This window comes from Salvelinus alpinus, chromosome 31 (genome assembly GCF_045679555.1).
Source record: "Salvelinus alpinus chromosome 31, SLU_Salpinus.1, whole genome shotgun sequence".
NCBI lineage: Eukaryota > Metazoa > Chordata > Actinopteri > Salmoniformes > Salmonidae > Salvelinus > Salvelinus alpinus.
Genome location: NC_092116.1, coordinates 11,622,293 through 11,635,811, shown reverse-complemented (window position 1 = coordinate 11,635,811; position 13,519 = coordinate 11,622,293). Strand labels below are relative to the sequence as shown.

At 41.4% G+C, this 13,519-nt stretch overlaps 1 protein-coding gene across 3 annotated transcripts in view; it reads right to left on the bottom strand.

Moving 5' to 3' along the window:
* Positions 1 to 13,519, bottom strand: part of LOC139561080 (inactive ubiquitin carboxyl-terminal hydrolase 53-like) — a 64,410-nt gene that overhangs the window by 43,292 nt on the left and 7,599 nt on the right. The window contains exons 1-4 of one of the 3 annotated variants that reach the window (XM_071377924.1): positions 3,221 to 3,423; positions 1,901 to 2,586; positions 717 to 809; positions 194 to 328 (exon numbers count right to left, since the gene is read on the bottom strand). In XM_071377924.1, the coding sequence (XP_071234025.1) occupies positions 194 to 328; positions 717 to 809; positions 1,901 to 2,044 (372 nt within the window). In that variant the 5' untranslated portion in view covers positions 2,045 to 2,586; positions 3,221 to 3,423. Of the gene's footprint in view, positions 1 to 193; positions 329 to 716; positions 810 to 1,900; positions 3,189 to 3,220; positions 3,424 to 13,519 lie in introns of those variants that run through there. The other 2 variants (XM_071377921.1, XM_071377922.1) reach the window with 2 other exon arrangements.

The following is a 13,519-nucleotide window of genomic DNA, read 5'->3' as shown; positions in this document are numbered from 1 at the left end:
GAAGGGACATACCTCTTTCAGACGATGACCTCGCTTAAATGTTTGTTACAACGCAACCCCCCCTCCCTCAAGTGTCCCCAACACTCACACAAACAAACATACACACACATCCCACTCTATTCGCCTCTGCTCAAAGGCCCCCTGGATACCAGGGATCTGCCAGAAAGTCTGGTCAGTCACCAAAGGAACTTACGAAGCACTCGGCAGCATCGTCCATGAAGCCCAGCTGAAAGCGGTGCTCATCCTTAAAAGTCTCGGCCAGGGCGTGACGCAGGTTGTCTGAGGGCAGGGCGCGCTCCCGACTATGCTGGAACTGGGAGAAGATGCCCTGCGGAACAGGAAAGGGGGATACCTAGTCAGTTGTACAACTGAATGTCTTCAGCTGAAATGTGTCTTCCACATTTAACCCAACCCCTCTGAATCAGAGAGGTGCGGGGGGCTGCCTTAATCGAAAGAAGTTCATTCATTAAATTCTGCAAATGAAAACATTTACAAATAATTATTTATAGCAGTTCTCAAGGGACAACTAACTACTCCCTCAAAGCTCAATATCCCCAGTCTGAATGTGTGTTATCAACAAAATGCCAAATCAAATTATTGGTAATGCTATCAAACTAGCGGTAATGTATCAGCACCGATAAAGCCCTACAAATATCTTCTTTTTTTTTACATTTGGGATTGCTTGCAACAACTAAGACTTGATGAAGGGCGCATACCTTCAACGCACAGAAGATACATGAGTCTCCGAGACAGAAGTGTCCAGGAAGCTGCCTCAGACTGCGTCTGAAGATGTCCAGATGCCACAGTACCTGAACAGGGGATTGAAGAAAACATATTATTGTGAAAGTATTGTCATGTTCATGAAGATCCTCATATTCCACACCGAACTTACATTATGACCCCAACTTTCCCAGCTAATCTTTCCTTTGATGAAAGACAGGTTTTAATATGATTTATTTTAGAAAACACTTTCAGTTATAAAGGGGAGATTTGAGGGCTGGTTAATAATTTGAACAATAATAACTTCACGTTGCGACCTGACCTCAAACATTGTCGACTGTGGATTTAAGGCCAGTGATGTCCTTCCTTGGTAGATGGTGCTTAGAGGGGCTGGGTGGTTGTGTCAGGCCATGAGGACAACATGGCCTGGGGCGGCAGGTAGCCTAGTGGTTAGAGCGTTGGACTAGTAACCGAAAGGTTTCAAGATCGAATCCATGAGCTGACAAGGTAAAAATCTGTCGTTCTGCTCCTGAACAAGGCAGTTAACCCACTGTTTCTAGGCCATCATTGAAAATAAGAATTTGTTCTTAACTGACTTGCCTAGTTAAATAAAAGGGATTTTTTTTAAACAGAGGAGAAAGGGAGAGGAAAGAAAGAGGGGGGGTTCTGTTCCTTGGAAACAAAGCCCTGGGTGGCGGACGTCTTCATCCAGCTCAGCCATGTCTCGCCCTCTGAGTCACGGCCTGGAAGAGTCCGCCAAATGCCTTCCCACGAGGCAAAAACAACCTTCCAGTAACTTGCCGGGAAGTACTGAAGCATTTAGAGAGTGACTAAGCTATTGGCTTTGAGGTTGTAAAGTAATGTTGGTGGTGGTAAATATTTTTTGTCTGGAGGGAGATGCTGTCTAGTCCTTTATTATGAATAAGCAAAGCTAACATGAGGAATGTAGCCTCCTGGAAATGAGATCATGTTTTGTATTGGTTTACCAGGTATTTCAAATCAAGGGATTGGGCATTGTTGCAATTTGCATTAATACACATGTGCCTTATCAGATATTAACAGTGTCTCTACTTCCATCCTATTGTTCTGGATATATAGTCATTGAAAAACAAAGCATTTATTGCAATTATCTGAAAGCATGCAGTAATCATTTACTATTCATTGTTTAGATATGACTCACCTGCACCGCACTGTTGAGAAAGCAGCTGTTCTGCCCCGGCTCGTTCAGCAGGCCTTTGGTGGGGGCTAGAGACAGCATGCTCCCAGGCTGGTAGGACTTGGCGAGATTGCCCCCCGGCTTCCTGAAGAACTTGACCCATGCCATTGGATAGAGGGCCTGCCTTTTGACGTGAGTGGAGTCACTCGGTGAGGCAGACTGGGGCTTGGTGGTAGCGGTGGGATCCCTCGTCCCGTCGAGAGGAACCCCAGACAGTCTGAGGCTACGTTATTCCGCTAGCAGCAGTTACTGTCCTGCTACACATGGGCGACTACTCCCACCTCTCCGCAGCTTGAGAGGAAGGTGATTTTACCTTGTCCAAAACTTTGAAAGGTCTTAAATGTCACAGAAACCAGGAGAAATGTTTTAGAAAGTCCCTAGCTAGGAAGTCTGGAATCCAGACAAATTATTTCGTCACAGATCGCTCGTCCGATTGTTCTTATGCGTAACTGTTTAACTCCTGAAGTAGGGGTGTTAGGCATTCTCCAGCCTGGATCATTCTGCACTGGGGATTCAGTGCCTCTGGGGGCTCTCCACATTGCCAGGACGTTATAGGGCAGTCAATTGGAATTGATCGGCCTTTCCAAGCTTCATCCATAGCGAAGATCTATCCAGGCAGCGCTTGCCATTGTATGTCAATGGGGTCTGATCTGTAAAAGAAAGAGTGAAAAAGACTTGACACCACAACATAATAAATTTCACTGAAAACAAACGAACATCCAGGATTAACATTCTACGTATCGTAAATGGAAAAACATTTCGTCAGGACAAGGATTGATGCTTGGATCTTCCCACTTAGTAAATTATTTTTTCGGGCAATAGTAAAACAGCAGGCTTCACCTATTTCAAGGTCAGTAGTTGACCCCACCCTCTTTACAATATATATCAACAAAGTTTATCCATTAACTTTTATGACTGTCCTCTGTACCCAATGTTTCTAAATAAAACATTTGAAAGATTATATACATTTAATCTATCCCCTCTTTCTAAACACATTTAATGGAGAATGGGAAACAAAGTAATTATTGATCATTTACAGATTGCCAAATATCACATTGTTTAGGTCTTAGAAAAATCAGGTCACAAATTCGAAAGTCCACCAAACTAAGACATTACAGCCGACTGTGCATATTACGTGATTTAAAGTCAAAGCCGTTCGTCATCTTGTCACTTATAATAGTCGTGCCCCAGCTACCGAGTTGAAGGCTAAACAAGAAAGGGAGCTATGCCAAGTTACACAGTAATATCATCAGCCCAGTGAACAATGTAGTGCGAATGATCTACTTGCAGCACGCCTTCCTTCAGGTCCAACGGCCAGTCTTTCAGTCATGTAGTAGTTCTCATAGCCTATCAACTGATGAGTGTTAGCCTGAGCGGACTTAGCATTAGGCTAACATGGCAGACAATGCATGACCCGACCCGGCCCGGCCTGACCTGCTGCTTGCAATAGCCACTCGAAAACATAACCAGGACACCAGTGTGTTGTTAAACATTTGAGATTCCTGGAACCAGCGCAGCCCTAATGCTCCAGGTCATACCGACACAGTGAACTTCGGACGCAACAATTGATCCACGACAGAGAGAACAGAGATTTTTCCCAGAATGCTGACAGTGTTGTCTGCAATGTGTCATGTGTTCCTTTGGACATGCTGGTGTAGGGTTGTTTTAGTGAATTGAATGTGCATACGTATGGTAAAGAGTTAGTTTATGAGCTTCATAAACCAAGTGTTTCTTTGTTGTTCATGTCAGTCTGTTTGTATCTTCTAAAAATGTTGGCTGAGGAACAAAGGACTCTATGCCTAGTCTTTTGCACATAATAAAATGGGGGAACCCTTCTGTATTACTATTCATATTAGTGCTACCATACTGCAAAGAATGTGGTTAGGCGAAGTTATCAGATAATTTCCTGTGAGCATCCCACTTATCTAGAAGCTATACATGGTAGAATTTGACACTGAGCAGCAGTTTCCACTGTCAACTCACATCCAATTCAGACTTCTGCTTTAAGTTAGGCACCTCTGAGTACATGATGATGCAAATATTTTATTCCCTAGCTCAAAAGCTCCAATTTAGAACATTGAAGTGCAACCCATAACTTGACAATCAACAAATAGATCCACTCCATGAGTAATGTACTGTGCCTGGTTGACATATCAAGTCATGCAGTCAGATACTGACTGGCTACAGGGCAGTTCTGGCAAATGCCAGATCGGCCCACCGGGCAAGAACCAGCCCATCTAAATTGTACATTTTTTTTTGCAAGAATTGTAAATATTTGGCCAATACTGAGGACCTTAAAGAAAAAAAGTTTGGGCTAGAGTTGGTGCCTTGAGGGGGGGGGGATTGCCCAATTTCTGGTCCCAGTCAATTTCTGCATGATGTATGCATTGCAATACATCTCAGGTATTGAATATATCCTGTTTTTACAATCTCTCTAGAGCACATGTCAAACTCATTCCACGGAAGGCCGAGTGTCTAGGTCTTATCTCCCCTCACCTGGTTGTCTAGGTCTTATCTCCCCTCACCTGGTTGTCTAGGTCTTATCACCCCTCACCTGGTTGTCTAGGTCTTATCTCCCCTCACCTGGTTGTCTAGGTCTTATCTCCCCTCACCTGGTTGTCTAGGTCCTAATTGAAAGGGGTGGCAGTACAGAGTTCGGGAGTGTACAAAACATTAGGAACACCTGCTTTTTCCAGGACATATTTTAACCAGGTGAAAGCTCTGAACCCTTATTGGATGCCACCTGTTAAATCCACTCCAAATCAGTGTAGATGAAGGAGATAAGACAGGTTACAGAAGGATTTTCTAAGCCTTGAGAAAATTGAAACATGGATTGTGTATGTGTGCCATTCTGAGGGTGAATGGGCAAGACAAACTATTTAAGTGCTGGGTTTTTCAAGCTGTTCATAATTGTACACAGTGTCTATTCACTGTCAATAATCAATAGAGTGAAATGTACACTGAGACTTGGTTCCCTCTGGTGGTGAACCTTTCCACATACAGTATGATGAATGTGCATCTGCTCCAATAGCATTATCTATAATAAAGGGGTAAAGTTGTAAGACTGGAGACCTCTCTATATGAGAAGATGATGATTGTATGCAGAACTGAAATTGTTATAGCTAGGAAGTTGGGAACCATTCTGTTTTCTTGACTAGGAGATAGCGAAGGTTTGAAGATTTTGTTTTTCAAAATATTATCTCCTTCAGTTTATAATTTGGTTGTTTTCACAGCTTTTTCAGCTCGAGCTTAAACTCTTGAGAATGTAGCAGAGCAGACTGTGGGACGGCACAAAGTGTCATCCAAAACCAGTCGAGCAATATGTCTTCTCTGGTATTCAAACTATTTTCAACATGTCCTGAAATGTGACCACACAACTACAGTAGAGTATGTTTATGGTGGAACCAGAATTTGACCATTCATTCACAATAGTTTCTGACTAAATTCTTTAAAAAAGTCTCTCCACAGAAAACAACAGGCTTAGGCCCTGTGGCTCTCATTTGCAACTACCCTCCATAGCAACAGCATTCCAAAGGAATCACTTAAGCCTGGCGTTGCTAAAGAGCTCGTGTCTTTGTGATTAGATGCAACGCTGTAGGGGCAAGTGGAAAACTGTACTCTACTTAACCTTCTAGAGTGACTCCATTCAACCATGCATGTTTGTCATGTCTGTCTATACCGGAACGAAAGCTTCCTGCAGACACCGATATATCACATCATCCATCCATTTGGATCCTATGTTCTCAATGCACATTTGACCAAATGTGCCCATCCATTTAAGGAAGTGACTTGCAAAAACAAAATTATTACTCACCATGTCCAATACGCCCGGGGAATGATTGATCAAGTCAGCTGTAAGGGGCCACGATAAATTGTCTTCATTTTTAATGCCGCATTCTCACAAACATTACCCTGATGTATCCATCCCTCCAGGTCAAATCAAGGAGGCCGGCATCACAATTCAATCACACATTCGGCCCTGAAACAATACTCAAGACCAAGATAAATCCTTGATTTCCACCATTAGAGAAAGTGATTCCCTGGAATCTTACGTATAGCATAAACCTCAATATAAATTAACTGAATCTCTTCCATATTGTTGGCCCTTCAAGTCAAGCCAGTATGCATCCATAGATAATGACCATGAACAAAATAATCCCTATAAAGAAAATGGCACACAGTCAAGTGCTTGTAAAATAAGTCCATGTCATCGTGACCACATGTTTAGAGGTCAACTACCAACTCTGACAAAATTAATTAATTAAGGTTTCAGTTCAGTGCATAAGACATACTCCCCTTCCATAAGAAGTACATCCACGGCAACAACAGTAAAGATGACTAATGTATGCTTACCTTATCACAGCACAGATAATACATTACTGTACTCAATCTGCCAATCCGCCAACCTCTCTTATCTTCTAGTATCTCAAAGTCTGATGTAAATTGGCACTGGTATGACAGACTGCAACTAGAGCACAATATGGAACCAATATACGTGTGTCTCAACAACCTTACAGAATGACAAAGGTCTCTCTCTATGCTACCCTCGTTCAACATTGAAAACAGTCCTGTGCTCAGCGGTGCCTTCAAACAACACTATCACGTGCAGCCACTGATTTATCACCATTAACAATCATCACGTTATTACCAGTGTCATCTAATTTTCTTAGTCATTACAGTCTGGCAGTCATTACATTCTCATTGGTTTCGAAAATAAACCAATTAACATTTCTGTGTGACCTACGGTCAATGTTAATTACTATATGGCACATGTGATCAGGGCAGGTGACAGCATTCCTTAAGGACATGACAATGCAACGCAACGCGTGCTTCTACACCTGCATCGCTTGCTGTTTGGGGTTTTAGGCTGGGTTTCTGTACAGCACTTTGAGATATCAGCTGATGTACGAAGGGCTATATAAATACATTTGATTTGATGAGTGACAGACATTGTTGTGACCTGGATTGGCTGAATACTTTCACACCAGGGAGACAGGCATGGTCTTTCATTCCAAACCGAACCTGCTAGGTGAGAACTGGGATAGAGATGCGAGGGTGGAATAATACAGAGTGAGTGTACAGGGTCAGGGTCACAGGTAGCTAAGGTAAAACCGCAGAACATGTCAATAGCCACTGTGCTTTTAAGGTAAAATGTTATATTAATCAGACAAATGGATGTTGGTGCTTTAAATACCCGGTGATTTGAGTGTGAGTAGAGTGCGGTTGTGTTGAAATATCTCGGCTTCCTGCTTTCAGTCCTGTCTGGAGAAAGCCTGCTCTCCAATTTGCCACTCTTCTGCAATCGAGCTGAGTGATGTCATGGCATGGGTCCTTGCGTAACCCGAGAGACACACCCTTCCTTTAGAGTTCTGAGGCATGGGTGACATTTCCTCAAGCTGTGTTTATTATGAATTTGATCGGTTTAGACTAGAGGATGGAATTCCATGTCGCAAAGTCACAGGCTTGCACAGACAAACAGAAATTTGCTAATTTAAAAGAGACTCGTTATGGTCATGTCCTTCATTAACACCATCATTAACACATGTCCTTGTGTCTAACAGAAAGTGTGTCAATATACAGACGTGAAATCCACCAACTTATCACAAACATAGGCATCATCTGATCTCAGTTCAAAAGCACATTCACCTGAGTGGGCAGGCCTTTCAAGGGGCCTATGAATCACTTTTCATTTCTATTCATTGAGTTCCTTTTCCATATCTTTGTTCAACAACATCTCAGTCATTTGTATCCCAGACACTCAACAAAAGGAGGCCTTTCTGAAAGTGTGGCCATGCTGCCCTCGACACTTTTACCGTATGGAATTATTAATGAGAAAAACAAAACAAAAATGACAAGCCACCCTTTCCAGGTGTGTTTTGTAAATCTGGTAAGGATAAACTACACTTTTGATGAGTAGCCAAGCAAAGGCATTTCACTGGTCTGGATTTTGAGAATAGACCAAAGCACAGGAAGGAGTTATGAGACTCTCTGTGTAAAGAGAGAGGCTTGCTTAGCTGGTGTCTTGCAAATTCCAAGCACAAACTCATGATGTTTTCTTGACATAGCGAAAATGCTAAGGCTAGCACCTTTGAGCAATCAGCTAGAGTGTCTCTTGTAAATCAGCATCTTTGACAGGACAAGGCTGTCCGTTAGACTTGAACACAGCAAAACGTGACCTGGGCTACAGTGTGGGATATTGAAGTAATCTGGTGTTGTATCTTTTAGAGATGTGTTGATGGATGGCCTCATTAAGAGGAGTTTAACTTTTATATGGTAATGGCAAGATCCTTCGAATAGTCGATCTGTCGTCATTTAACGTGTCAGGCGAATGATCACAACAAAAGACTGCCGTTAAAGAAGCGGCCGACGGAAGAAAACGTGTTGTCATTTACCTAATTGTACAGATACGCAAAGGCAAAGCTTGAAAACCTTGGTTGGCCTACTTTCTCTACTGAACGCTTGATGTTGGACAGTGGTGCAGTGTGCCTTTGCTCAATGCAGATCCATACATCATCCCATCTAGCTGGCACATTACACACCTGTGTGACGGCTAAAGTGTGTCCCTCCCCGCAACCCGCCGACTCTGACTCAACCTTGATGGATGACTTTCCCAAAAGGAGACAACATTCAGTGTGGAATAAGGCTGGGAATTGCCAGGGACCTTGGTGTCGACACGATATGTCTTGCGATTCGATACTGTGATTTTATTGGTTGTCCTTAGTTTATGCCAGCCCATACCATAGTCCCACCATGGGGCACAACGTTGACATCAGCAAACTGCTCGCCCGGTATGGTTGAAACCACATTTCATCCTTGAAAAGCATACTTCTCCAGCGTGTCAGTGGCCATCGAAGGTGAGCAATTGGCCACTGAAGTCGGTTACGACGCTGAACTGCAGTCAGGTTCGGAGATGGTTTCTGACAGTTTGTGCAGAAATTATTTGGTTGTGCAAACCCTCAGTTTCATCAGCTGTCCGGGTGGCTGGTCTCATATGATCCCGCAGGTGAAGAAGCTAGATGTGGAGGTCCTGGGCTGGCGTGGTTACACGTGGTCTGCGGTTGTGAGACCGGTTGGACGTACTGCCAACTTCTTTAAAACGATGTCGAAGGCGGCTTATGTTAGAGAAATTAACATTAAATTATCTGCCAACAGCTCTGGTGGACATTCCTGCAGTCAGCATGCCAATTGCAATGCTCCCTAAAAACGTGAAACATCTGTGGCATTGTGTCGTGGTGTGACAAAACTGCACATTTTAGAGTGGCCTTTTATTTTCACCAGCACAAGGTGCACCTGTATAATGATCATGCTGTTTAATCAGCTTTATAATATGCCACACCTGTCAGGTGGATGGAATATCTTGGCAAAGGAGAAATGCTCACTAATGTTTACAAATTTGTGCGAATTTCTGGGATATTTTATTTCAGCACATGAAACATGTGACCAACACTTTACATGTTGCGTTTATATACTTTTTTTAAGTATACATAGGTAATATAACAAATGTAATATACAATACAGAACATTAATTGTATTCAAAAGTGCAACAGCAAACATATTTATATACGTGATTAAAATATAACCATTGTATTTAAAAATGCAACTGCAAACTGTTATCCATTACTGCATTCAACGAACAGATAATAATAAAAAATATAAAATATGTAATAATATTAATGTTGGAACAAGGCAACATTCTGACTATGAACTGATACTTGGATAATTAAATAAATGTTTATCTTCTCTCACAATAACTCATCAATTTCCTTGATCTAGAATCTAGCTACAGTGCCTTCAGAAAGTATTCACACTCCTTTACTTTTTCCACATTTTGATTACATTTAGTTTTTTGTGTCACTGATCTATACACAATACCCCATAATGTCAAACTAGAATTATGTTTTTAGAAATCTTGTTACTTAAAAATAAAAAGCTGAAATGTATTGAGTCAATAAGTATTCAACCACTTTGTTATGGCAAGCCCAAATAAGTTCAGTAGTAAAAATCTGCTTAACAGTCACATAATAAGTTGCATGGACTTACTCTGTGTGCAATAACAGTGTTTAACATGATTTTTGAATAACTACCTCATCTCTGTACCCCACACATACAGACAATTGTAATGTCCCTCAGTCGAGCGGTGAATTTCAAACGCAGATTCAACCACAAAGACCGGGGAGGTGTTCCAATGCCTCGCAAAGGGCACCTATTGGTAAAAAAAACAGACATTGAATATTCCTTTGAGCATGGAGAAGTTATTCATTACATTTTGAATGGTGTATCAATACACCCAGTCACTACAAAGATACAGGCGTCCTTCCGAACTCAGTTGCCAGAGAGGAAGGGAACCGCTCAGGGATTTCTCCATGAGGCCAATGGTGATTTAAAAAAAGTTTGAGTTTAACGGCTGTGATAGGAGAAAACTGAGGATGCATCAACAACATTGTAGTTACTCCAGAATACTAACCTGAATGAAAAGAAGGAAGCCTGTACAGAATTTAAAAAAAATCCCAAACATGCATCTTATTTGCAATAAGGCACTAAAGTAATACTTAAAAAAGTGTCAAAGAAATTACTTAACATATGAGTAGGCTACACCACAACAGTCGTATATACTGTATCTATACTTTAAACGTTATAAATACTTTATTGCTGCAATGAACGGTTTAACTTTTGATCACATTTGTTGTACTTTGTGAAAGTACATTGGCTTCAGTATTACAGCTGTCAGACTGCCTAATGCATAGGATTACTGTAGGTAGCTAAGTGAGTAATTACAGTGTACCTCTATGTTACACAGTCCTTACGACTCCTACACCTGTTTGCCATTTGTTTAATTACAAACCTGAAATTCATTGTGGCTAAACAGTTATGCATGATGTTATGTATGTATGCATGTATGTATGCATGTATGATTTAAAATCAAAATGGTTTTAAAGAGTGTACTTTGGTTGTCATATCACATAAGCTTTAATTTCTTTGCTATAGTTTGCAATTATGAAATCCTGTGAAACTCATTCAGTGGTTGTAGAAACATAACTATTGGTCTACCCTGTTTAATCATACACAAATATTCCATTTAGAAAAGATGACTGCTTGTAAGAGACATTTTAATTTAATTATGCTTAAAAGTATAAATACAATTCAGATTACAAAGAAACATGATCACCTGGTCATGTATGTTTATGACATAGAATGCAACAACTGTATTGCTCTGTTATGAAAATCTATAAAATCATACTAACAGTGCCAGCATTCATTTAGTCTTTTAGCGATATTACATTTGTTGTTATTGCAGAATGTATGGGCAGCTACTGCTAAAGCTCCCACTTCAAACTGTAATCCATACAATTTTTTTATGGTGAGTAACATGGATCTGAATTTGGTAAAAGCCATCTCCTCTTTGGCAAATCAGTAAGCAGTGTTACGTTTCATCTTTAGCTCTGCCCGTTGACCAGCTTGGGCTGCCACCTGTTGCCTGTCAAATACAATCGTCACCAGTGACCACAGCCACAAAGTCATAAACCCTGCCTATTTCTTATATTTCTCTTCTTAAAAATATGATTTTAAACCTAATCCTAAATGTAACCACACTGCTAACCTTATACCTAACCCAAACCTTAAATTAAGATCAAAAGGCACATTTTGGTCTTCATGCATTTTTACGATATAGCCACGGCTATGGTAACTATAGTGGAAACCGTCAATTACGGCTGGTAACTAGTAGACGTAGTGATGTTGCTACCACCCCTGCCCCGATGCACTTTTGGATTAAATTATGTGTTAGTGAAGACTCGTGTTTTAGGTTGCTCGACCCAGGTGCAAAATAAGTCCTTCCCTACTACTATTACTCCAGACTTTCAACAGTACTCACAGAACATTGTGCTGCTAGTTTTGTCCCTACTTAGCCACTTGAATTCGCGAAGCCACCCCTTTTTGTCTGAGGATCGGTAGCATCATCATCATCATCATCATCTTCTGGCTGTGGTTGATAATTTTCATAATTTGTTTGTTTTTGTCAAATAATGCGTAAATTCCACCGCATTTCATAGTTTTTGTTCTTGCTAGTTAGCTTGCTAGCTAATGCCATTACTTAGCTGACAGTTCTGAGGGAAAGTTTTTGCGAAAAGGGGTTAGTTGCGTGCATGGGGTGTGACTAGATTAATTAGCTACATTTAAAGACTTGTAGCATTATGATTTGTAAACAAATTATGATTTGTAAACGATATATCATCCTGTCTTGTTGGAGTAGTGAAGAGAAGAGTGTTGTGGAAAAATATTGTCACGCATTGTGTTTTATTGGCAAATGTTTTAGTGGCATGGTGCACCCAAAATAAAAGTACTTATCGCACAGCATAAAAAACATTTTGCATATTCGAGAGGCCAGCCCACGTATGTTCTGGCTCTGCCTCGGGCCCAACCCATCAGTTTCTGGGACCAATCAGAACGATTAGAATGTGTTTGCGTTATAGAAATGGTCAGGGAGGTACTCAGAACCAGACTCGCTGCAGAGAAGAAACTAGTCAGACCAATCGGTTTTCAATTTCGATTTTGTGATCAACACGACGTATTCAAAAACAACACTAAAAATAAAAAAGGAAAGCTGTCAAAGGTTATTTAAAACATTTCCATAACGGGATATTCGGTAATTCCTGCACTGAACACAAGGTGTGCTGTTTTCAAATCCCACTAATCCGAAGGTTAGCAATGCTAACAAATACATGTAAAATCTCAGAGAATACTAACTAAATGTTATACAGTCTGACCTAAACTATACAAGTAACTAAAAAAATGCTACTCACAGTTTGCTGCACACGCAAAACAAATATTAAACAGCAAGGCTCTTGATCCAGGAGGGGATTCTCTGCTGTTACCAAGCAAAGCTTGATTTTGGATGAAGCGAGATAGCTAACTAGCTACTAAATTAGCAAACCAAATGCACAACTGCAGAGCATTTAGCACATTTTAGACAGTTAACTTAAATAGTTATACGATATCTAGCCGGCAAACATTTAGTTGTGAATTCCATACTGTAACTAGATCACCTGGTGCGCATGCTGCACCACAGTGAGTGACTCACAAGGCTTCGGTCTCTCATCGTGCTTGTAAACAAACACCACGTGACTGGGAACTACTGGTAAGCTTCATAATGACAAATTATGTGACAGGTGTAAGGCAGAACGCAATCTTCTTTATCTCCTAAAGTATTGCACAAGTTGACTCCAGGTATTTACTTACAAAGTAGCTACAGGGCTCCCGAGTGGCGCAGCGGTCTAAGGCACGGCATTGCAGTGCTAGAGGTGTCACTACAGACCCTGGTTCAATCCCGGGCTGTATCACAACTGGCCGTGATCTGGAAACCCAAAGAGCGGGGCACAATTGGCACCGCGTCGTCCGGTAAAGGGGAGTGTTTGGCTGGAGGGCTTTCCTTGGCTCATCGCACTAGTGCCTCCTTGTGGCGGGCCGGGCGCCTGCAGGCTGACCTTGGTCATCAGGTGAACAGTGTTTCCTCCAACACATTGGTCAGAGGAAACCTTCTAATTGTAGTCGCTGTACTCATAATATACAGGAGATCGATCGCCTTAT